Raw genomic sequence first — 26516 nt, forward strand, 5'->3', positions numbered from 1 at the left:
TTTTTTGTTATTTTCTTGTCTTTTTTTCCCTAAGATTTTATTTTTCCTTCCAAAGCCCCCCGGTACATAGTTGTGTATTTTTAGTTGTGGGTCCTTCTAGTTGTGGCATGTGGGACGCCGCCTCAGCGTGGCCTGATGAGTGGTGCCATGTCCGCGCCCAGGATTCGAACCGGCGAAACCCTGGGCGGCCGAAGCAGAGTGCGTAAATTTAACCACTCTGCCACGGGGCCGGCCCAAGTTATTTTCTTGTCATTTTATGTAAGATGATGATGCCTCCAAGTTTTCTGGAACCATTTTTTAAAATATGTTCATAAACAATAAAATATCCATGCCATAAGGAAAAATCACTGGATGAAATTTTCCCTTTTTACCAGTAGATGGCAGTGATTAACCATTATATCATCTTGGTGTTCCTGGTTTGGAGAGGAAGAACTTCCTCTAAACATTCAAAAGCAGAAAACCTGTAATGAAGGGCTCAGGGCCAAATTATTCAGAAGACTGTACCACTAGTATCATATTATGGCAATTCTGATAAAATTTTAACTGATTTGTGTCACACTAACAGCATTGTAAAGCAAGAATCAGTCAAGTAAAAAATAGGAAAATAGAAAACTGTAGATGCTGAAGGACCACAGCTATCCTTTTTCTAAAGTATGGATAAACAATGGAAATACATTTACCAAAATATTAACTATACTTCTTTTAGGTAGGAGACTATAAGCGCTTTTTTCTCCCTTATTTCCATTTTTCCATGTTTTGCAAAATTCCAAATTAATAATTATTTGTAATTTTCAAATATACAAAATAAATGATGAGGGAAATAACTCCAAAAACAGAAGGAATTAAAAGAATTACAAGAGACATCTTTGCTCAGCCCTATACACATATATTTAAAGAGATTAATTAGATAATTTTATAGGAAAATCTATTTCCAGAAAAGATAGCAAATTTGAACAGACTGATTTCCACGAAATTAATAGAGAATGTGCCCCCACCCTGCCACATATACACAAACAGAGCACTAGGACCAGAAGTTTCGATGAGGAATTCCAATGACATTTAAACTATTTCAGAGAATAAAAAAGAAAGAAAACTTCCAAATTTTTGATGAAGTGAGTATAACATTGATATCAAAATCTGAAAAAGATTGCATTTAAAAAGAAAACCTTAGACCAATCACCTTTATAAATATAAATGCTAAAATCCTGGATAAAATATTACCAAATAGAATCTAGCGGCACATTAAAAATTAACGCATCATGACTAAGTGGGATTATGCCAAGAATGCAAGGGTATATCATATAATTAATCATATTAATATATCTAAGGAAAAAATTTTATGATCATCTCCACAAATATTGAAAAGGCAATTGATAAAAATTAATACTAATTTATGGAAAAAAGCACTTAATAAAAATAGAAATAGACGAATACTTCTTTAACATAATGAGATCTCTCTCTCCCACGCTAAAAGCCAGCATCAGTCATAAGGAACATAGACTCAATCCCTCTAAAGTATGGAACAGGACAAACATGCCCACTATCACCACCATTATTTAACAATATTTTAGGTACCAGCCAACACAATTAGACAAAGAAAAAAATTAGGGTTACAAAAATTAGAAAGATGGAGTTAAAGCTATCATTATGTATAGTAAAACCATGTGTATAGAAAAACCAAGAAAATTTTGCATAGAATCAGTAGCTTTCATTATACAAACAATGAGTTTAGAAGATATAATGGAAGAAACTAGTCCATTTATAACAGTAATAAAAAGGATAAAATATTTACATTCAGAGAATTGAAACCATATAACTACTAGAAGAAAACATTAGAGAAATCCTTTATAACATGGAATCGGGAAGTTCTTTCTAACTATGACTCAAAATACAGGAGCCATAAAAAGTGACCAATGAAATTTTACTGCATTAAAACCAAGCCAAACCAAACCAAAAAATTTCTACGTAGTCAAATCACCATGACCAAAGACAAATGACACAGCTAGGAAAAAGTCTTTGCATCTTGTATTGTACTAATCAGGGTCCCAGGAAGAAAGAGATGATTAATTCAAGGAGAGTTTAATAAAGGAACTATTTAGAAAAGTGTGGACAGGGTAAATAAGGAAACCACAAGGATAATGTAATAGCCCAGAGGTAGAAACATCAGGGCTATTGCCACCCCTAGGCTTGAAGGAGAGAGGAGAGTGAATGGTTACTGGAACTGGACAGAAAGAGTTATGTGGAGGAGGCCACCTTGGTCAAGGGATGCAGTCATCTCAGGTCAACCCTGTAGTGAAGGTGCTGGAGGAATAAATGCTTCACTCTCACTCCTCCCTCCCTCTTATCTCCTAATGAGACTTCTTGTTGACCAAACACATTTATAGGCCAAGGGAGCCCATTGATACAATATGGGTCAGCATTCTGGGGCAGAGAACAAGGAGGAGAAAGATGGGGAGTAGATCCAAAGAGGCAAACAGAAGATATCCAGCATAAATATTACAAAGGGCTAATTTTCCTTAATATATAAAAATTCTTCATAATCGTGAAGTAAAGGATCAACAACTCGATTTAAAAAATGGGCAAATTATATGAACTGACACTTCACTGAAAAAGAAATTCAAGTGGCTCTTAAACATATCAAAAAATGTTTACCTTCTCTCCTTATTAGGAGAGAATTGTGACTATAATTACACTGAAATACCATTTTTTTGTCTATCATTTTAGTAAATATCCAAAAACTTGATAATATATTCTATCAGAAAGGCTATGAGGAAAATGACTGGTGGAAAGGCAGTTTGGCAATTACAAATGCATATATCATTTGACCCAGTAATATCACTTCTGAGAGTACATGCTACAGATATATTCCCAAGGTGCAAACTGATGTATTTACAAGATGTTTATTGCAGCATTGATTGTAATAGAAAAGGATTAGAAACAACACAAATGCCTATCAAGAGAGGCAGGTTAAACAATCCATAGTACATCCATACAAGGGAATGCTATGGAACTTTACAAAAGAAGAAGAAAGTAATCTCTGTACTGATATGAAAAGCTCTCCATGACATGTTCAGTGAAAAAAAAAAACGTGCAAAAGAGTGTGTATAGTATGCTTCTTTTTGTGTAAGAAAGGAGAAGAAATGAGAATATATATTCATATTTGCTTATATTTATATAAAGAAACTCTGGATGAATACACAAGCAACTATAAAAGTGATTACTGCTTAGAGGGCTAGGGGGTGGGAACTGAGTGGTTGGGGGACAGAGGTAGGAAAAAAAAACTTCATTGTTTAAATTATTACTCACTCAAAAATGTTCAGAGGATTTTGCTTTTAATAGTGGAATAAATAAAACCATCTTTTTAAAAAAATCTGGCAGACACCACCTAAACCGTGTGATCAAGGTTAACATTACTGGTAATAAGACATATCGACATTATGTACCTTCTGATATGATGCACTAAGAAGGGCACATCAATTCTGTGGTTTTCTTGCCAAAAATGAGAAGCCTCAATCTAATCATGAGAAAACATCAGACAAACTCATTTAAGGAGCCATTCTACAAAATAACTGGCTAGTATTCTTCAAAAGCGTCAAGGTCATGATAAAGACAGACTGAGGGTTTGTCACAGATAGTAAGACACTAAGGAGAGATGACATGTAAATGCATTGTGGGATTTTGGATTGGATCCTAGACCAGAAAAATATTAGTGGGAAAACTGTTAACATTCACCTAAGGTCTGCAGTTTAGTTAGCAATATTGTGCCATTGTTATTTTGCTGATTTTGATAATGTGCTATGGTTGTGTAAGATGTTAACATTAGACGAAGCTGAGTCAAGGTAACAGAGGAACTCACTGTACGATTTTTGCAACTTGTCCGTAAGTCTAAAATTATTTCAAAATAAAAAGTTATTTTAAAATAAGCATTGTTTGAAAACCTCTTTTGTCTCCAGTCCTGCTGAGATGTGTGGGAAGACAGGCGAACCTCACTATCTCTGGTACCCAGGGATATGATAAAGATGTATGAAACAATGGACAAGTCTAGGTCAGGTTCCTTTGCTATATGCTCTTGTAGGAAGATGTTTCTTCCTTTGTAACACATCTCATTTTGCAACTATACACTCATTTGGATGGCTATTTTTTTAATGTCTGCTTCCCCACTAGACTCTAAGTTTAACAGGAGCAAGGTAATGTATGCACAAACTGTACATGATAGGTGTCTTGAAGCATATATAGGGCATTTAAGTGGAAGAGGGATTTATGTTTATTTTCCATAGTTTCAAAAGGCAGAACCAAAACCAATGGTGAGGATTACGGGAGGCAAATTTTAGCTTAATGTAATACATTTATTTTCTAACAGTTGGAGCAATCGAATAATTAAATAGATTGTTCCAGTGAGGGGGTGTACTCCTCAAAACTGGATGTATTCCAGAAGAGGCTAGGATGTACAGAAGTGACATCTTCAGGTGGGAGAGCAGACTAGTTAACAGCTAAGATTCTATGATAGTCAACTGTAAGATTCTGCATCCTTTTTGGCATATAAACTTGAAATTTGCTGCAGCTTCCTTCATATTTGAAGAGTAAAAGGAGCTCTTGTTTTTTTGCTATCCTTCAACTCTGTGTTCTCAGTTGTTAAATGCCAAGGTTATTCTTTGAAGCTCATTTTCTAATAAATAACATTTAGCTCATTGACGCTTATCTGCTGAGTTCTACTCGCTCACACAGCCTTGGGAGATCTCCATGCAGATTATCCTTGTCAGCTCGGCAGGCAGTTAATTTCAGGAAGGCCAGCATCAAATGTTAGTTGGGAAGAAATTTTAAAGAACATCTATTTAATGACAGACACTCTGGCCCAATAGTGACCTAAATTTTAAAAGGCCTTTGGTGTGGACACTTGTCAAGGTTTTTTTAAAAATCTAAATAAGTTAGAACTACTTCAACCCCCATATTAAAAATGCCCAGAAAATCTTAGTTGATTTTGTCAGTCATAATTTTCCTTTACAGAAATCATGATTACTTTTACCTAGTAGGTTATGTTTGCCTAAGCATTTGATGACATTGCTCTTTATTAATCCGCCACCTCACTCACAATGGGAGAATAAGAATTATTGGTCTATAGTTCTCAGGATTCTATTCTTATGGATCACAGTTAGCACTTAGTGGTCACTAGTCCACATTTTCAACTTTGAGTTCCTTCAAACTGTTCAGGAGATGCTCTCCAGCCCTTATCATTCTCCTACACCAAGTACATTGATTAAATCTTGACAACGATTTCAAACAGAACTTTCTGCAGTGACAGAAGAGTTCCGTAAATCTATGCTCTCCGATGAGTCAGCCACCAGCCACATGTGGCTATAGTGGACTTGAAATGGGGCTAGTTTGGCTAAGGAATGGATTTATTTTATTTTAATTAATTTAAATTTAAATAGCCAAATCTGGCTAGTTGTTACCATATTGGATAGAACAGGTACAGACCATCCTACACATTAAAATAATTTTCTCTGATACCCCTGACCTATTTGCTTTACTGAATACGTTCAGGTAAACACTGTTATTGATTACTTTTAGTAAAAATCAATGAAAATAATTCATGTAGTCTCTTTTATAATCTTTTTTTTTTTAAATTCTAAGAGTCGCTTTTGTGTCTATTCTCTCATTTTCATCTTTGGGTTATACAGTGTAAAAAGCTCAGAGTTTGGAATCGTGATCAGAGTCTGAGAAGTGGTTCTGTGACCCTGATTGTTTTACATATTTAATTTATAAAATCTGAATCTGTGGAATCATAATCAGTGAGTAGTTCCGATGAATTTTTTTCCAATCAACCATCCATTCAGTATTCATTAAGCCATTACTGTGATCAAGGTACTCTGGGATATGAGTAGGTAATGGAGTAGAGAAGAACTAACATTTATTGAACACCTCCCATATATTAGGCATTTCCTTAATCATAGGATATCTATTTTAATTTTAATGACTGCCCTGCACAGTCTTATGACCCCTATTATTAAAAATGAGGAAATCAAGAATAAGATTGGTTAAGTGACTCACACACAGCCACGGGACTAAGCAACAGAACCAGGATTCAAAACCAGGTCTTTGAAGTCTAAGTTCAATCTTCTTTCCACTAAACCACAGCTGCCTCCTAAGTAATTTTTAAAAAACAGTAATAATAACTAGCATAGGTTAGTACTTATGTTCCAGGAAGTATCCTAAATACTTTACATACATTGCCATTTAATCCTCACTACAACTCTATGAGTTTTACAGAGAAAAAACTATAAAACACAGGTTAAATAACTTTAAATCAGCAGGTTCAAATGCTTTAGGGAGGTCAAGGAGGATTTGACGAGTCATCTTTTGTACTATCCTCATTTTTCTTCAAGCGTGGTAATTTACTGGTTTGAGGTCTTCTTTACATTTCAATTTCAAAATATATCTTGAGTGTTCACCATGTACAAAGCACTATACTATGCTTGGGGAGAGTGGGCACATTGCAAAGATACATAAAACCAGATTGTCTTTTGCTCTTCCATTCTCATTAGTATCCCTTCCTTGCCCTGTTCAAATTCTATAAAATTTACCAAAAGGTATTCAATTTGAAAGCAAAGTCAGTGATACATAATTTTTATTTATTACAAATTTGGTTCCTAGTACAAGTCGTATTGTAATTATATTGAAATAGGTAGGGCCAAGGTGGAAGGTGTTTAAGGCTGTTTAGACTGGAGTCAAAGTACCAGTGATGTAAGAGGCTACTTCTTGTTTATAAATCCCTGATCCAGTTTTTCCTATTCTGTTTCATCACTTAGATATTTTACCTTGTCTCAAGCATTTCAATGTTCCTCTTTCAGATCTCTTATTTATAATAACTCTCTCAAAAGTGTATTTGTAGACATTTTCAGGCTTATGGTGCTTTTCCCTATTCTCTTTAATTTCTCTTGTTTGCTCTAGGAGACATTAAGTACAATCTAAGGGAAAGATTAGAGCTGGTGCTGGCCAAGCTCATAAAATCATTTAATAAGAGTAAAATTTGTTATTTGATTAAATAGCTCAACCTGAAAAAATAAGTAAAAAATAGCTGGGTGTAATCTAAGTGTGTGTGTGTGTGTATGTATGTATGTATACATAATTCCCTCCTGGAACTAAATACTGAGAAAAATTCACCTAAGTGAGTGCCCAGGGAAATATTGCTTTCTTCCCTGTCTCTTTTGGTAGTCCGTTTCTGGTTCAGTCTGGGGAAGAACCAAAGGTTAATCTGAAGTCGAAAGTGATTCAGGATGCCTACTCTTGGAGACTTGAGATAGTTCCCAATTATTTAACCTAGCCTTTCAATTGTACTTTGGAGGGAGCTGGAGGATTCAGTATAAGTCAAGAGCCCTGGGAGCATTCCAGCATTCCAGAGAAGACTCAAATCCAACTTGCTTGGAGAAAGGGACAGAATTTTATGAGTCTTAGTCACCAGTCCCTCTCCTTTAACGCTGAAAGCAAAATCTGAATATAATTTGTAAAAGCAAGCCCTTAAATAATTTCAAAGATCCTGATCTCTCAGAAAGAGTATAGAGCTATGGGTTTGGCTGTGTGAATACAGTCAGATCACAGCTATATATATTAGTTTCATCATCTGTAAAAAAGGAGATGGGAATATGTCCTGTCTCTGTCTCACAAGGCTCTTAGGAATATTCAATGAGGCAATAATGGTAAAGTGCTTCAAATACACAAAATTGTTACACAAAGTAACATATTATTATAGGGGAAAAGGCAAAAGTGTTTTTAAGCATTAAGCAATAAAATAATGTGTACATTTTTTCTGGATTTTTTTTGATATTTAAAATATACACTTCTCAAAATAAAGCAAGACATCATTTTTAAAAAGTTCTAAACCTTTTAAATTTTCCTGGAAATTTATAACCTCTACTCTATCATTTCAAAAAGAAAACAAATTAGCACAGAATTCAAATAGTTTCTAGTTTGTTTGTCTAAAAAATACTACGATTTTGTGAAAGGTCTCTGATATATTTTTAGCATATTCTACCATTTATTACCTCTTTGGAAATAGTTTTATCTTTCTTGTATGTAAAAGATGTAGTACACTGAAAGATATTTGGCCATAATATACACATGAAAATGCAAAAAAAAATGTTTTAATTGGGTGGAGATATGCTACTTTGCTTTCCATACATTCCATAAAATAATTAACTATCAAATTTTCAAGCTGGTGTGGGTTTCAAGATCATTTTAAATGTTCATGACTGAGGCAGGGTGTGGGAAAGTGAAGGGATTTAAGGAGGAATTTGGGAAAAGGTGCGTGTGTGTGTAAGTGCCTGTGTGTGTACATGCATGTGTTTTATGGTAAGAAGTAAAAATAGTTAAAATTATGAAAAGGAAACTTTAAATGAAAGTAATTGTTAGCATAAATTAACCACAACCTTTTTATGGAGAGATAGGTTTCTTAAACATGTTTGTACATGCAAAACAGTACATTTCAAAAAGGAGATACTATAAAATATTGGGAGGAAATATCTTCATTACTTTTTCACTTGAATTGCAAATTTCTTAATAAACAGGATGTGACACTCATTATGATATCCCTTTATGCTTATATGAGTGCTGTGTACCTCATGAATGCTCAATTAATATTATTTAATAACAAACAACAGAGATATCTAGTAAACAATGCTCATTTTTCACCTCTCATTTCTAGTTCTCATACTGTATTAAGGGAAAAGCATTATCTACATCAAAATGTGACTACCAAATTGGTCACAATATTCTTGGATTTTGTATTTCAGTGTATAGAATGAACTGTTGATCACACAATTAATTAGATCACCCATGCAGCAATATAATTCAGCCATTAGGCTGATCAAAATAACCATACCAAATTATTTAGGCTCCAGTCATTTTAGTCATATATGCCAAACATAAAAACTGAAGTTTCATTTCTGTTAGTTTTGCTAGAATGTTCTATCTTTGAAAGTTTCTATCCTGGTTCTATGAACATGACATCCCAGAAAACTTGCTGCAAAGGGGATTCCTTTTGAAAGCAGACAAAATTTTAATGTGGCAATTTTGTTGTATCAAAAGATCTTCAACCAGGTTCCAGCATTGAAACCTGGTGAATTCTGAATATGTATGGTTTTTGGCTTCCCCGCGGTTCAAGGCTTAAATGTAATCACATAAGATTTCCCGACAGCTGCATGACACCCAAAAAGGGAGCCACTTTGTGTAACTATTGCTTCAAAACCTCCCTTCTCAGGTAAAAGTTCTCTATGAAATTAATGCTAATACCCACCTGAATCATATATAGAGTTTTCAGAAATCAGGCACAGAAAGACATCTGTAATACAAAACTATGAATGCTACTTGGCAGGATTTGATATTCAATTGGTATGTATCACTCTAATATGGATATTGCACAGTTGGAGCCAGACAACTGCTAGCTATACAGCACGGTCAGAATAGCTAACAGCAGCATTCAATAAGTGAATACACACAGAAAACAACTTCTTATCTCTTCTTTAATCATTTCCTTGCTGATGAGTTCTACTTTATTCCCATACCAATCTATTACTAAATTGAAAAATATGATTGCCAAGCTCCTTTTTAAAAATGTAAAAACTTAAAAATTTGAGCATTCACTTATTCATGCTTAAATATGTTCTTTTATTGAATTACAAATAAATATAATGTCCAGTCTCAGCCTTTATAGTTATTGCAGGTTTGTATTTAATAAAATTATTTTAAAACATATTTATTCTAAAATTATGGTTATAAAACAGCTACACATGGCCAATAGTGCCTCTATTGGTTATAATGAGCTAAGAACAAAATAGTCTAGTCTGTAAGATACATAAAATTAGAAATAACAGCAGTAAAATTTAGAGATAGAAATAAAAATTAGTATCCAAAAAGCTACTACTCACCCATTAAAAAAAGACAAAATTGTGCCATATGCAACAACACGGATGGACCTTGAGGGTATTATGTTAAGCGAAATAAGCCAGACAGAAAAAGACAAACACCACATGATATCATTCATATGTGGAAGATAAGTAAATATATGGATAAAGAGAACAGATTAGTGGCTACCAGAGGGGAAGGAGGTTGGGGGATGGACAAAAGGGGCAAAGGGCACATGTGTATGGTGACAGATAAAAATTAGACTATTGGTGGTGAGCATGATGCAATTTATACAGAAACTGATAAATAATAATGTACACCTGAAATTACACAATGTTATAAACCATGATGGCCTCAATAAAATAACGAAACAAACAAAAATGAATAAATAAAATAAAATAAAAAACTTTTTGTCTCACCAGGAAAATTCTATTCTAAAAACCAATGTCTGTATCTAGCAGTATCTGTCTTCTTTGAATAAGTTAAAGTCATAGTCATCTGATATACAAATAAAATACAGTAATAATACTAAAAACTCATGATTATCTACAGATGGTGAATCCACACATGTTGGCATCTAACCCAGGTGGATAAAGGTGATGGCCCTATTTATCAAGGAAATCAGACCAGCTTGCATTATTCCCCTAACAGGCATAGTAATGCTTAAGATTAATGATTAGCAAATGTGCTATAAAAAAACTATTAAAATGAATGACAGAATATCTTAGATAATTGTACCCACTAAAAGATATACTAGATGTTAGAACAAATATTTTTCTATTTAATAAAATTAATAAAGAAATGGAACTTATTCAGTTAGCAGTTTTACTTAATTGTGTTATCACTAGACCCTATCGTTCACTCATGAGTTCACAATTCTACTATAAAATAATGAGGCCAGTCCTCATAAGCTAAACAAAAAATCAGCCTCATTAAATTATTATCATACTCCTATTCTGACTATGGCAGAAGAGCTGATGCAAATGTGAAAACTGAGACTGTTAGAATAATGTCAACTATATAGGCAATTCATGTACCCTAGTAGGCAGGACTTCTATACATATGATATTTCAATCAACCAACCGAATACTTATATGCTAAATGTTGTATGGAATAATCAGTAATTACAAGATGTTTTTCCTCATCTCTACAAGCTTATAATAAAGTTGGAAAGACTAAAGCAACATATGTACATTTAAGTACAGTTAAAAGCTAAATTGACAATAAGAACAATAGTAGGTTAGAAAGAAATCAATGTAGGCCAGGGTAGTTAGTTTAATCATGGTGAAGTTAATACTTGAGTTGGTTCTTAGAGGATCACCCTATGACAGATGTGTCAATAATCAATCGCTGTAACTTACTTGGCAAAAGCTCTAGATCAATCTATAAAAATTAAAATGTCAAATGCATGTATTGTATGTGGTGCTTTTTCTTTTCCTAAGTACAGATAGATTACAATCTCAGCCTGAATAGAGTGCCTGATCTGAGCTTTCTCTTTCCATTTTACAGACTAATATAGTAGATTAAAAAGAAAATCACTTCCAGCTTAACAAGATAAAACTTGAACACTTATGCATGCAGGTCCAGAAGAAAAATGATCTATCAACTAGTATAAGGCATGCACTACCATGAAAAAAGTTAAAACCAAATGTACATAATGTGGCATATGTTGACATGGGTCATAAGAGAATTGCTCAAGTATTGAATTGAATCAGAATCAAGGTCAGTATTACAAGCACAGCTGAGTGATGTTATCATTCTTTCCTTAGCAAGCATATTTGTTCAGCCTCAATTGAGGTTAATTGTTCCTTTTTAAAATGTGAATGTATCACTTGAGGTTCAAGTAATAGTAACATGACGTTCTCCAGAATGAAGCTGATGATCTGGGCACAATGTTGTGGGGTCACTGAGTGGCCAAGCCTTGACTATGATGAGGGTTATAACCTTGTGGGAAATACTCCTATGAAATATACAGTTTGACTTCTGAGGCAGAGATAGAGCTGGGACTAGTCAGTGCCAGAGCTCTTGCCCAATAGGTCAGATTTATGGCACTTATTCAAGTTATGTAGGAGAATATAATGAGAGAATGGTGATTTAGGGATTTGTTATTGTATTTTCTCTTCTACATTCCCTGAAACAAGCTAATTGCTCCATTATCCTTAAAACCCCTGCTCAATGATCTTCCAACATAAGATATATCCACTATAAACACCTAACGGTGTAATCCATTGATAGTTTAATCTGTCTCAGTAAGAGTCCATCACCCACCCATGTTACTCAACCCAGGAACACGGACTTTATCCTTGACTGTTCCCTCTTGCTCACTTGCCATATCAATTACCAAATCCCACCTGCTAGCTCTTTTTATTTCTTAAATGCATCAAATGCCTCCATCTGCATTGCTACTGTCTTAGTTCAACTAGCCATCATCTTTCACCTGGCCTATTACCAGTCTTCTAACTGGTCTATCAGCTTCCAGTCTTGCCCCACTCCAATCCCCACCATCCATTTCCCATAGTAGATCTAGCATGATCTTTCCAAAACAGAAACAAAATCCTGTTACTTCCATGACTAAAAGCTTTTTAACGGTGCCTAGTAGCTTATAGGATAAATATCATATTCCTTGGCACGACTCATAAAGCCTTTCCTGATAGGCTCCCTGCATTCTTTGTCAACCTCATTTTCTATGATTTCCCTTCTACTCATCATCCTATGTTCTAACCATTTCAAGGTACTTGGAGTTCCACAAACACTGCCTATATATTCTTACTTTCCATGCTTTGCACATGCTATTTTCTCTGCCTCCAATGCCCTCCCTTTTGTTTGACCCCTATTTCCACATACCTGAAAATCTCATACTCATCCTTCAAAGCTTAGTTCAAAAAACATATTCTTTGTAGAACCCTTCACTGAAGTTAGTCATTTTCCTTGTCCACTGGCTCCCACAGTGTCTCACATACACTGCCCCTGTAAGGTAAACTACATTGAATTATAAGGATATACCTGTACTCCTATATTCCCCATTAGTTTTTGAGCTTTTTGAGGGCAGAAACTGTATTATATTCTTTTCTTTATCCCTAGTGTTTAGCAGAATGCTTAGAAGCTAGTAAGTTCTCTAAAATTATATGTTAGACGATTTTTTGACTATATTTATATATGGCATTTGGTAAATGGGTTATAGACAATATACCACAAGTAAAACACATATGTGTATTTTAAAAATCATGGGCAGTAGTTTTAATCTTAAGTATTTGACCTCCTCTGTACTCTATTCTTCATGCTTTTACTATAAAAGAGTAGAGCAATCAAACTGAAGATAATATAACAGTTTTAGTTATAGGTAAGCCATGGTTGTAACTTTAGTGGGAGTTATGTACTTTTGGAAGATATGCAAACATCTAGAGATAATAGTACTGTATATTCGATATCATTCATTCAACAGATATTGATTGAGCACTTAATTGATTCCAGGCACTGTACAAAGTGCTACAGATAAAGATATGATTATAACACAGTACTTAAAGTCACAGTTAATGGGGAGAAAAAATGATGATAATACTACGTGATCAATTCTGTAATAGAGAAGCACTCACAGGATGCTATATGATCTCCTATGCGCCTAACCCAGGGAATGTTAAGGAAGGCTTCCTAGAGATGAGTAGGAATTACTCAGGAAAAGATGCAGGATAGATAATCCAGGCATAGGAGACCAAGAAAAGACATGGAAGTGAGTGAAAGTGTGGATTATTTGAAGAATTGCACATAGTATATGCATGTTTCAATATATTTAGAACACAGAGGACACAGGGTTAAAACAGGCATGGTCCAGTTCAAACACATATCTAAGTCATGGCATGGAAATTTATCCTTAAGACTGTGACAGGGGGTGGGGAATTGGGGAGGATAACTGAAGAATTTTAAATAGAAGAATGTCATGATCAGATTTGCATTTTAGAAATATCACTGGTTATTGCGTGCAGAATGGATGAGAGTGGAGGAAACAGTTGACGAGATCAGAGATGGAGACTACGTTTATATCCAAGGCAAAATGTGATCATGGCCTAAACTGACTTAGTAGTAGTGGAGGTGAAAAAGATATTTAAAACATAGAATTGACAGGTCTGATAGGATGTGCATGTTTAAAAAAAGGGAGAGTCCAGAATAGTCTTAGATTTCTGATTTGGATTACTGGGCATTTGGGTTACTGATCTGAGTACTGGATATAATGAAGGAAGAACAGATTTCGAGACAACAGTTTTGATCCTGTTAAGTATAAAGGACCTGTGGGTCATGAGGTGGAGACATACAGTAGACAGTTGAATATATAGGTCTGCAGATTAGGAGAAAGGTCTTGGCTGTAAATATTGATTCAGGAGACATCACCATAGAGATAGCAGTTAAAACCATAGAATAAATGACTCCCAAATCTTTGCTTTTAGCCAAGGCTTTTCTTCTGGACTCTAGAATCAGAGTGAGCACATATTTTTAGTGGATTAGTGGAGGACAGAAGGCAGATGGTAGTAGATTGAGAAGAGAGTGGATAGTAAAGAAGTATAGGTAGTGTGGTTCACACTTTTAAGAAGATTGAGGGGCTGGCTGGCTCCGTGGCCAAGTGGTCAAGTTTGTGCACTCCACTTTGGTGGCCCAGGGTTTCACCGGTTCAGATTCTGGACATGGCCCTAACACCACTCATTAAGCAATACTGAGACGGCGTCCCACATAGCAGAGCCGGAAGAACCTACAACTAGAATATACAACTATGTACTGGGGGGCTTTAGGGAGAAGGAAAAAAAAAAAGAAGATTGGCAACATATGTTAGTTCAGGTGCCAATCTTTAAAAAAAAAACCAAAAAGAAGATTGACTGTGAAGAGCTCAAGAGATAGTGTTATTCCTGGAGAAAATTTAGGATCAAAGAGCTGATGATAGAGGTGGGATTCAGAAAGAAGGACATATTTTCCACTGAAACTGGAGACAAGCAGGTAAAGACGGGTCTAAATAAAAATAATTTTGTCTGTGGGGGCTCAGAGAGTTGAGGGTATATTCAGAATTGCATTTTACAAAGATTACTATGACAACATGTGAAGATTAAATTGGAGGTAGTTAAATTATTTCATAAATGTGTGCATTCCTCAAGGCTGGAAAAACAACACAACAGGGTTTTAGCCCTTAAAGGAAGAAGTAGAGCATTCCCAACACGTTCCTACAAGCCCACACTGGCCATGAGATTGAATATAACCTCAAGGCATATTGAGCCTGCAGCTGAAATTGAACAGGATACAAGATCAACATATACAAATCAACTGTATTTCTATACCCTAGCAATGAACAATCCTAAAAGGAAATTAAGAAACTAATTTCATTTCCAATAGCATCAAAATGAATAAAATCTTAGGAATAAATTTAACAAAAGAAGTATGAAACTAAAAACTACAAAACATTGTTGAAACAAAGTAAAGAAGATCTTAATAAATGGAAAGATAGCCCACGTTCATGCATTGGAAGAATTACTATTTTTAAGACAGCAATACTGCCCAAATTGATACACAGATTCAATGCAAGCTCTATCAAAATTTCAACTGCCTTTTTTGCTGAAATGGACATTCTGACCCTAAAATATGAAATATGAAAATGCAAGGGAACCAGAATAGCCAAAACAATCTTCAAAAAGCAGAACAAATTTAGAGTACACACAGTTTCCAACAAAGCTACTATAAATCAAAGGCCAGCCCCATGGCCTAGCGGTTGAGTTCAGTGCATTCCACTTTGGTGGCCCAGGTTCAGTTCTGGGGCATGGACCTACACCACTTGTCAGTGGCCATGCTGTGGTCGTGACCCACATGCAAAATAGAGGGATTGGCAAAGATGTTAGCTCAGGGTGAGTCTTCCTCAGCAAAAAAAGGGGAAAAAATAATAATAAAAAGAAAAAGCTACTATAAATCAAGATGGTGAGGTACCAACATAAGGATAGGTATATAAATCAATGGAAAAGAACTGAGAGTTCAGAAATAAACCCTCACATTCCAGTCAAATGATTTTTGACAGGGCACCAATACAATTCAATGAGGGAAAGATTCCTCTCCTTGTGCTGGCTAACTGGATGTTCATATGCAAAGGAATGTAATTGGACCCCTGTCTCACACCATTTACAATAATTAACTCAGAATGGATCAAAGACCTAAAAGTAAAAGCTAAAATATACATCTCTTAGAAGAAGAAAACAGGTGTAAATCTTCCTGACTTTGGTTGAAGCAATGGTTTATTAGATTAGGAAACCCAAAGCACAACTGATGAAAGAAAAAAATAGGTAAGCTGGAAATCACCAAAATTTAAGCCTTTGTGCTTTAAAGGACACGATTAAAAAAGCAAAAAGACAGCCCAGAAAATTTTGGTAAGTCCTATGTCTGATAAGAGACTTGTATCTAGAATACATAAACAGCTTCTACAATCAAAAATAAAAGATAACCTAATCAAAAATTTGGCAAGGTATCTAAATAGACATTTCTCTAAAGAATATATACAAATGGTCAATAGGCACATGAAAAGATGCTCAACATCATTAGTCATCAGGGAAATGCAAAATGAGATTCTGCTTCACACCCACTAGGATGGCTATAACCAAAAAGGTAGACAATAATTAGTGTTAGCAAGGATGTGGAGAAACTGGAACCCTCTTACACTGCTGGAGGGAATGTAAAATGGTACAACCACTTTGGAAAACAGTCTGGCAGTTCCTCAAAAAGTTAAACGTAGAGTTACCATACAACCAGCAATTCCACTACTAGGTATTTAGCCAAAATAACTGAAAACATATATCCAATCAAAAACTTGTACATCAATGTTTATAGCAGCATTATTCATAATAGCCAAAAAGTAGAAATAACTCTAAATGTCCATTAATTAATAAACAGATAAACAAATGTGTTATATCCATAGAATGAAATATTATTGGTGAAAAAAAGGAATGAAATACTGATACATGGTACAACATGGATGGCCCTTGGAAACATTGTGCTAAGTGAAAAAAAGCCAGTAACAAAGACTTACATTTTGTATGATTCCATTTATATAAAATATCTAGGGGCTGGCCTGGTAGCCAAGTGGTTAAATTCGCGTGCTCCGCTTTGGCAGCCCAGGGTTTCACCGGTTCGGATCTTGTGTGTGGACATGGCACTGCTCGTCAGGCCATGCTGAGGCGGGGTCCCACATGCCACAACTAGAAGGACCCACAACTAAAGATATGCAACTACGTACCAGGGTCTTTGGGAAGAGAAACCGAAAAATAAAATCTTTAAAATATCTAGAATAGGCAAATCCATACAGTCGGAAAGTAGATTGACGGCTGCCCAGAGCAGGGATGGGAGGGAGACTGGGGGAAATGATGAATGACTACTTGTGTGGAGAGAGTTTCTTTTGGGGGTGATGAAAATGTTCTAAAATTATAGTGATGGTTGCGCAACTCTGTGACTACACTAAAAAACATTGAGTTGTACGCTCTAAATGGGTGAATTTTATGGTATGTGAATTATATCTCAAAAAAACTGTTTTTTAAAAAAGAAAGTAAGTGTAAATGACAAGGATTCTATTACTATAGTGTTGCACTCTTCATGTTTAAAATATTTCATGCATGTTCTCCCCCTTAATCCTTTCAACATCCTTTGGAGACAGAGGCTAGACTACTTACTCATCTGTCATCCCCTCCCCCTAAACTATAATATCTGTGTCTTATCTCTATGTTCAGATATTTGATACATAGAAGATGCTCAATAAAAAATTATGGCATAAATAATTGAAGAAGCTATATCCCTATATTAAATATTTTCCTTCAGACAGACCCAATAAAAAGATATGCCTTACCAGGCATTGGGCTCAGCACATCTACACATTGTCTCATTTAATGCTTATAACAAAAATGTATGAGGCAGATATTGTTATTATTCCCATTGTAAAAGGAAGAAATTGAGGATCCAAGAGGCTAAATAATGCAGAGCTGGTAATCAAACGCTGGGAGTAGATGTGATCACCCAAGGAGAGCACATGGATAAAAAAAGGGAGTAACTATAGAACCTTGCCTTGATCCTCAGGTTCATCCCACTAAATTTTAAGTTCTTTCACACATCACTAATTCATGAAGGAATTTCTTTAAAATAAGAGACAATACATGAATAGTAATGAGGACATGATATAAAAATCAAGACATATGGTCTGAAAAAGTTTTTTTAATCTGTGTATTTTAATCTGTGTATTTCTTGCATAGGTATGGCATCATATTTAAGTAACACATTTAGCAAATTTCTATTATTGAAATAAAGTTATATGAAGTCAGTATTGTCCCTATAAAAATTTAAGACATATGGTCTCTCTATTAGGTGTAGTGCCAATGGAGGAAACTGTGAATAACATGAGTCATATTCTCTCAAGATTTAAATTACTCAACAGTTGTAAAACGTGTACCTTTGGCAGATGCATTCGCTCTTTCTGGTCTACAATACCTTAGGGTACTGTTTCATGGTTCTAAATTTCAAGGAAGGTGACTGCATTATAATACAGCTTCTAATACACTCACATAAATGTGTGTGTGTGTGTACATGTGCCTTAGATCAAAAGTAAGAAAAAAATTTTACTCAGAGCATAAAAATACTCAATTTCACTAGACTTCTGTGCTTCTGGCTAGAGAGAACATAAACATAGCCTAGGAGAGTGTTAATTAACATGATTTTTTAAAGGAGATTAAAGTTCTATTATGCTAGTTTTAAAAGCCCATTTGATAGATTGTATTGTGCGTTAATACATATTTGATATGTTTTACGTTGTGCTCTCAATGAGTTGACTCCATTTATATCTACTTTCTGTATATTTATGGATTTGTTTGTTTGACTGAAGAGTCATGGGTGTGAACCTTTTCTCTGAGTTTCACAGGTCAGTCTAGCATGAATTAAAGAACACAGAGAAAATTAAAATTCAATTCACAACTGATCCAAAAGAACTCAAAGGGGGCCTAGAGCCTCTATTTTTGGTGGACAAGGCTATTATTTGGGGCAGTAGCTGAGAAAGAGACTGTTCCTTTCTGATTGTTGGAGTAATCCTAAAGTAGGAGGTTGAAGACTACTTACTCTTTTCCTTTCTTCCACATCTTTGACTCACTTATTTCCTGGATGTGTGACCTCTATTCACCAGATCTTAAATATCCAATGCTTTTTTATCTTTAGTTCTAATCAGGAAGTGAGACAAGAGGAAATGTGGATATATTAAATCTCTAAACAAAAAATTAATCAAATTTCCTTTCAGAATATTTTTCCTTCTACCAACTTTTGATTAAAGCTGCTAATGGAAACCAAATTGATGAGTTTTAGTATCAAATTTTATTTCTCTTTCTTCTCCTTCTTATGAGGGCACAAAGGTACCAAAAGGTAGGCGATCAGAAGGACAGAGAATTAAGGAACTTGGATAATCAGTAGACAGGTTCAGATTTGAGAGCCCACTACGCCTTATTTATTATTCAGATTACTCCTCATCTGGACTTGGTGTTCTTTCAAGATAGATTTATCAAGAGGCCACTAAAGTATAGGGTCACACCAAAAGGATTGAAGAAACCAATGTTATTCCCTTTGGTCCTTAGCATAAAAAATTATTCAGTGGTGTTCATTATATCTCATTATTCATTTATCCATTCAACAAAAAATTACTGAGTGCCTACTATATGCTTGGAACAGTTCTATGCTCTAGGGATACGGTGGTCTCCGAGATTAAGCCTTGTCCTCATGGAGCTTACATTAGCTCCATGTGAGCTAACGGGAAGGGAGAGGAGGCAGACGATAAACAAATTAGTATGTAAATAAGATAATTTCAGATTGTGATAAATTCTATAAGTACAATAAACAGGATGCTGCAATAGTGACTTAGGGGTGAACAAAGGTAGGAAAGTTAGGGAAGACTTTTTGAAGAGGTGATATTTGAATTGAGACTAAAAGCTGAGAAAAACTCTTCCACACAAAAAGTCAGGGAAAGAAATTTCTAAGCAGAGAGAAGAGAAAGTACAAAAACCCTAAGGGAAAAACAGGTTTGATGTGTTCAAAGAAAGAAATTCAACATGGCTGAAATGTTGATGAGGTAGGCAGATCATGCTGGTCTTTGTAGGATATGGTAAGACATTTGATTTTGTTGTCAGTTAAGTGGACAGTCACACTGGAGGACTTTTCCATGGGAATGATTCTGAATGCTGTGCAGAGAGTGGTTTGGAGGGGGCCACAATTGGAATAAGGAAGAAGAGTTCATAATCTGACAGAAGTCCAAGAGAGAGCTAATGACGTCTTGAACTAGGGTGGTGACAGTGGAGGTAAAGAGAAGTGAACTATTTTATAAGTAGAAGAAACAAAACTTACTGATAGATTAGACATGGGTCATGAGGGAAAGAGAGGAACCAACGATGACTCCCAGGATTTTGTTTTGAGCAACTGGGTGGATGAGGAACCCTGGAGGAGGAGCAGAGTTTTCACAGGGGGTGATCAAAATTTTTGGTTTTGACATGGTTAGTTGGAGGTGTCTACTGAAGTCTGAAATAGGCAGTTGGATATACGAATTTGGATCTCAGGAGACAAGTATGGACTAGAGATTTAAATTTGATAGTCATCAGGATATGGGTGCTACTTAAAGTCATGTTACTGGACTTATGGACAGAGTATAGATACAGAGGAAAAGAGAGGTTAGTAACAAATCTCAGGTGTTCCAACATTTGGAGATCAGGTAGCAAGAGAGATGCTGGGCCAGCAAAAGTAACTGGGATGATCATACAGAACAATAAGAGAAAGTCCAGGAGAGTGTGGTATCATGGAAGCAAAGAAAAACAAGAAAGTATTTCAAGAATTAGGGAATGGCCCACTATGTTAAATGCTACTGAGAGATAAAGTCAGATAAAGACAGAAATAACATTGGATTTGGCAACATGAGATGGTTGGTAATCTTGACAAGAGCTGTTTCAGCAGAGCGATGGGGAGAGAAGCAATCTTGCATGGACTGAAAAGTGAAAAAGGTGAGGGAGTGGCTACAATGAGAGTAGACAACTTTTTTTGAGATGTTTTACAGTGATAGGAGGCAGAAAAATTGAGGCAGCAGCTAGGAAATAATGTGGAGTTAAGAGAGTTTTGTGTAATGTAAATCTGTATGTTACCGGAAATGATCAGTAGAAAGGGAGAAAAGCGATGCTATAGAATAGAATGGGAATGACTGCATGAATAAAGTCCTTGAGAGGCCCAGAAGAAGGGGGGTCCTGAGCACATTTGGAGGCTTTGGTTTTTGATACAAGTGGATACACTTTATCCATAATAAAGGATGTGGATACAGATGCAGGTAAATTGGAAAATTTGGTGGTGGGAAGATGAAATAGTTCTCTTTTGATTGTTTCTATTTTCTTAGTGAAATAAGAAGCGAGGTCATCAACTGGGAAGAAAGAACATGGAGGAGAAGCTGGAGGTTTGTGGAGAGAGAGGGGGTGGTGAAATAGTTGTCTCAGAGAGTAGGAGAATTAATTAATTAGGGAATTGTAGGATGGATAGGCAGTGCTGTTGGGCCTTTTGGAGATTTCTTACCATACATTCTAAAACCTGAAATTCTCTGAGAAACTCAGATCCAACCGTCCATGGTGCAGACTACTCCTGGTTCCAGGTACTGCTGCCTTTAGATAGAGCCTTAATCTGTAACAATTAGAAAAAACTGTATTGGCATTGGAGAGGGAAATGAATAGGACAGCTACTTTACCTGTGACTTCCAATACATGGGGCACCTAGTCAGGCTGTCCCAGATAGATTCGATGGACCTGTGTGTCTTCTTGCACACATATTTTTTGCTTTTTGGAATGTCATCAGAGTTCCAGAAACTTCTCTCGATTTCTTTACATTTCCCAACGCTCAGATGATATTTTGCTCTTTGATTATGAATTTAAATGGGAATCTGCTGACTTTTCTACACTTATCATGTCCTAGTGGGCCCCTCCACATGACTTTTTCTTTGTCTTTTGAAGTCGTTAAGCTGAACTGTGGCTTAATGCTATACTGAACACATCTGTCCCACACTCTCACAGCATCAACTTCACTGAGGGTGCTGAACAACGAAATCAATGATTGTGCCTATGCAATATCAAATAAGGTGTTTCAAGATTTTCTGAAATAAGATATGGAAGAAAGTGGAAAGCTACATTGACTGTGTTTCTAAAAAACAGGGGAAGACTCAGCTTTGGGTCCAACAACAGTGACTTCAAGGTATGGTGACCAGGATAATCCCACTTTCTTTCCCTTGTTCCAACGTAAACATTAAGAGTTCCCTGTTACTCTCATAATTGTTCTGGTTTGAACAATAAATTATGTGGTCACCCTACCTCAAGAATTTGATACAGTCACTGATTCTGGAGAAAACTGTCTTCAGCAGCTAGATGCTATTCTTTCTGGACTCCCATGTACTCATAAGAGTAGAGTACAACACTACTATCACCACCGCCCCTAGGGCCTGATCTCAAAAAAGAAATCTCACCGTGTCCATCTAGCCCTGCCTTCTACTCTATAATGTTCTACTCTTAGGTTCTGCCTGAAACACTTCTACATCCATCTAGTTGAATTAAGGGCTAGGTCTGGTTTAATGAGTTTAAGTTGGGCCCAATCTGGACAAGTGGGAGGTACATAGTAGTTCCTCTACATGCTGAGACTCCTCTTACTGCTTCCTGTGGGATCTTTCTCCCCAGTTTATCCATACTTCTGGAACTAGAGAATCTGGTTTATGGCCCCCAAATCCAAATTTTAGATAAGCTACTTTTCATCACATCAGATATACTACTGTCTCTTGCCTGCCAGAGAAAGTGGCCTGGACTAATGAAGTTAAGTCCACCATAGAAAGAAAGGTAGTCCCTTTAAGACCTGATGTACGAAATGGGCAGGAACCCTTGATTCTGTCTACTATGACATCAGGGAGCAAAGATCAGAGGGACTGGCTATAGACACAAGTGAAGCTTTCTTGTCAAGCTTCACTGAAATCACACTTCCAAGAGTCACGTTTTTTTTTGTTATCCTTTTTTTTTTTTTTTGGCAAAGAAGATTGCAAAAACAAAGTAGAAAAGGAAAGCCCAAAGACAAAAGAAAGCTATTTAAACAATGGAGGAGAAATATTGAATCTGTCTCATTCTTCCTGTTTGTAATCAGTTTGTGTTTCCAGATAATACCTAACCTTTATTTCATCTCTGACATTTTTACCAATTCAAGATTCCCCACTCCCCAGGGGTAGATGTGGACATGAGCTGAAAGTCAGGGATGAGTCATGGTGTATATTTCACATAGTACTTAATCTTTTTTCAATCAAGAAGTGGAGTGGATTATTTTATAATCTGCATCAAATTTCCCCATGTCAAAACATCTCTATCAAAGTAGCTGTGTAAAAATACCCTTGATTTCAATATGGCTCCATCAAAATAGCCATGTCACAATGTTATGTACTTACACATAACCAGTGTGGCTATAAGAATAGGCTCTGGGGCCAGCCCGGTGGTGCAGCAGTTAAGTTCAGACGTTCCACTTCTCGGCGGCCTGGGGTTTGCCTGTTTGGATCCCGTGTGCGGACAGTGTACCGCTTGGAAAAAGCCATGCTGTGGTAGGTGTCCCACGTATAAAGTAGAGGAAGATGGGCATGGATGTTAGCTCAGGGCCAGTCTTCCTTAGCAAAAAGAGGAAGATTGGCAGCAGATGTTAGCTCAGGGCTAATCGTCCTAAAAACAAAAAAAAGAATAGGCTCTGTGCAGATCTGGTCTGGATCCACTGTTATATGCCCCATGTCTGTGTTAAAATGCCACTTTCTTGCTTCAATGCCCACATTACCACAATCTACTCTTCACTTATGCACTGACTCAAAGTACAGTCTTCAAGTACCAAGTCTTTATCAATTGATTTGTACATATGACCTTCCTTCCAAAACTCTCTGTTGTATGCTGTGGCTGTTTATGCTTCCCTCTATATTCAGCCTAAGAATTCTGTGTGTGAGTTACTTTTGTCAACTGTTTTCTCTGGGGATAAGTGTTTTTCACACTTTGACAATATGAAGGGGGATTTATATTTAATCCTTTTGGCTGGAAGAGTCACTTACAGCCTAGGGTGGCAGCTGAAATGAATCTTCCATTGCATTTCCCTTTCAGTAAGCCATTCCCCATTATAGATAGATAGATAGATACATATATAGATAGATAGATAGAAATAGAGTAAGTTAGCTACATTATCACTATAATGTTTAAATATTTGCCTTTTAGCAATACCTTTATTTGTCATATTTCAGAATCAGGCCTAGAGATATCTTGACATTTAGATATTTAGCATGTAGAATCAGTGTGTGCTATTTTATTTCAAATTTCCTTAAAATAATGGCTAAACTTTTCCTCTCTCCCTTAAAAAAAAAATCTATGTGCAGAAACCCTGGAGCCCATCCCTTCAGAGTGTCCTTCCCAGAAGTCCTATATCTCCACCACCACAGTTCTCTGGAAGAAATTACAAGTAAGCTGTCTCTTAAAAGGAAAGTTAAAGCTTGTAAATACTGGAAAAGAAAGCAAGCAGGATCTTACTTGGAATTTTATCTGAGAGTTTTATGTATTTTTCAGTAGGAGGTGGGGTTGCAGAGAGGAAGGGGCATAGTTAGAGATAACAATGTTTCTACTATGAATGCCTACATAACTGTGTTTATGCTACAGTACAAGATAACTCTGCAACACATTTTCTGAGAAAAAGTCAGCACTGACAAAAATTAATCTGTAAGATTATTTAAATTGGATTTCCTTCATTTATCATAGTAATTTCTCAGATATTTTGAGCAAGAAAAAAGGAAATATTGCATAAAGAAAACTCTAGTTTTAGTGAGAAGTAGGACAAAAGGAGAATTATTTTCTTTGTTTTATGAGGATGCCATTATTTTATTATATCTGCTAGATCAATGTAATGTGACTTCTGGATGATTTCATTTATTTGCTCCCTATGGAATATAGTGATAATCTATTTCATTATAAACCTTAACACTATGTTTGATTTTTGTAAGTATTCTAAAACATTTCATGTTTATTTTTTTATTTAAAATAGCTTTATGATTCATGAGCCCAAGGACGTCAATCCTTACATCAATCCATCTTATAATTGGGATAGCTCTCTGGAAACAGCTAAATCTGAAGCATATTATGGGAACAAGTATTCTTCAACCATGCACATGAAGCCATTCTTCGTATGTATCATACATTTCCATTTTTATATATGGTTATCATCACTATAATTCAAGTACAGGTAACACAACGAATACTAATACCTTGCTATAGCAAAATGATATGACAGAAGCAGTTAAGATAAAGATATGGAGTTTAGCTTATAAGACCTACTATCACTACTATTTCATTTTATAAAATGGGATTAGTAAATATGAGTCAAAGGTAAAGAATATATAGTACTTCATAGGTATTAATATACTTTATATATATACACACACACACACATATATATATATATATATATATATATATATATATATATCTTACTTAAATTTGAAATCTTTAGAAAGGAGATTTGAGATCTTTGAGATCAAAGGAAGACTGGCTAAATGCCATGAGACTAACTCGAGGTCAGGCTGGTCTTGTGTTATTATAATCGTTAAATTGTCATAATTTAACAAGGTAACTTCTATTTTGTGTTTTAGTGTACTTAATACGTTAAACAGTACATTGCTCAAGCTAATGCTGAACACTAGCTAATCGTTGATCTCTAGTTACAAGACATATTAACAATTAACTTAAAGTGCAAACTGTGTTTCTTTGTACAAACAGTGTTTAAAAATAGATGATCAGAGAAAAAGTGAAATGGATTGCCACCTAAAAGTCATCTGTATGAATTTTCCTGATAAATGCAATGAATTATAGAAAAACCAAACTGATTCACCAAAAATTAATACCTGGTGTTTGTTGAGGGGTTTTTGGGGGGGGGGCATTTTAGTTGAGTTGACCACGTAACAAAATAACCTTCCCCCAAAAGCCCACTGTGGGGAGAGTGACGTCACCAAGATGGCAACACAGGTCGTTCCTGACATTACTCCCCTTCACAAGAACCACTAACAACTATTCATGAACAAGACACCACTGAGATAATCCTAGAACATAGGGGTGAGAATGAAGCACCCCTCCTGCACCACAGAGACCAAGAAAGACTGCATTAGAAGAGTAAGAGAAGTGGCTACACAATGACTGCATTGCCCCTCTCACAGGCCAGCACAGCACCACATGGGGAGGTCTCCCCTGAGTATCTGGTTCCTGCAGTGGGAAAAGGAAGCCCAGGGGGACAACCAGGCTCCCAGCATTGTGGGGCACTTCATGGGAGCCCCTACTCTTGTCTTGCCCCATGGGGATTGCAGAGGAATCTACAGGGCTCAACCACTGGGAATCTGACTGTGAGAGAGAAGATGTGGGGGCTTGCAACAATCACAGATCTGCATACAGATGTTGGCAGACCAAGTTCATACCTGCAGTGCCCAAATAGTAATCCCAACCAGCGGCTTTGCTCATCTTCAGAACCAAGGTGGTAGTGCACTCTAACCAAGGAACTGATTGGGATGGAGATCTGCTTGA

General features: G+C 36.1%; 2 protein-coding genes across 14 annotated transcripts in view; one reads left to right on the forward strand and one right to left on the reverse strand.

The window, feature by feature from the left end:
- The window catches only part of SATL1 (spermidine/spermine N1-acetyl transferase like 1), a 123142-nt gene that overhangs the window by 64391 nt on the left and 32235 nt on the right, over positions 1-26516 (reverse strand). For 3 of the 11 annotated variants that reach the window (XM_070603981.1, XM_070603985.1, XM_070603987.1), the window contains one exon: positions 21481-21585. The exons of 7 other annotated variants lie outside the window; for them this stretch is intronic. The gene's annotated coding sequence lies outside the window, so the exon portion shown is untranslated. Of the gene's footprint in view, positions 1-21480; positions 21586-23374; positions 23640-26516 lie in introns of all 11 variants that reach the window. One more of the 11 variants, XM_070603982.1, reaches the window with a different exon arrangement.
- The window catches only part of LOC103555354 (uncharacterized), a 76590-nt gene that overhangs the window by 41060 nt on the left and 9014 nt on the right, over positions 1-26516 (forward strand). For all 3 annotated transcript variants that reach the window (XM_008526824.2, XM_070603990.1, XM_008526823.2), the window contains 2 exons: positions 24332-24414; positions 24991-25129. In XM_008526824.2, coding sequence (XP_008525046.2) covers positions 24332-24414; positions 24991-25129 — 222 coding nt within the window. The remainder of the gene's footprint in view (positions 1-24331; positions 24415-24990; positions 25130-26516) is intronic.

Source organism: Equus przewalskii, chromosome X (assembly GCF_037783145.1).
Source record: "Equus przewalskii isolate Varuska chromosome X, EquPr2, whole genome shotgun sequence".
In the NCBI taxonomy this organism is placed as follows: Eukaryota; Metazoa; Chordata; class Mammalia; order Perissodactyla; family Equidae; genus Equus; species Equus przewalskii.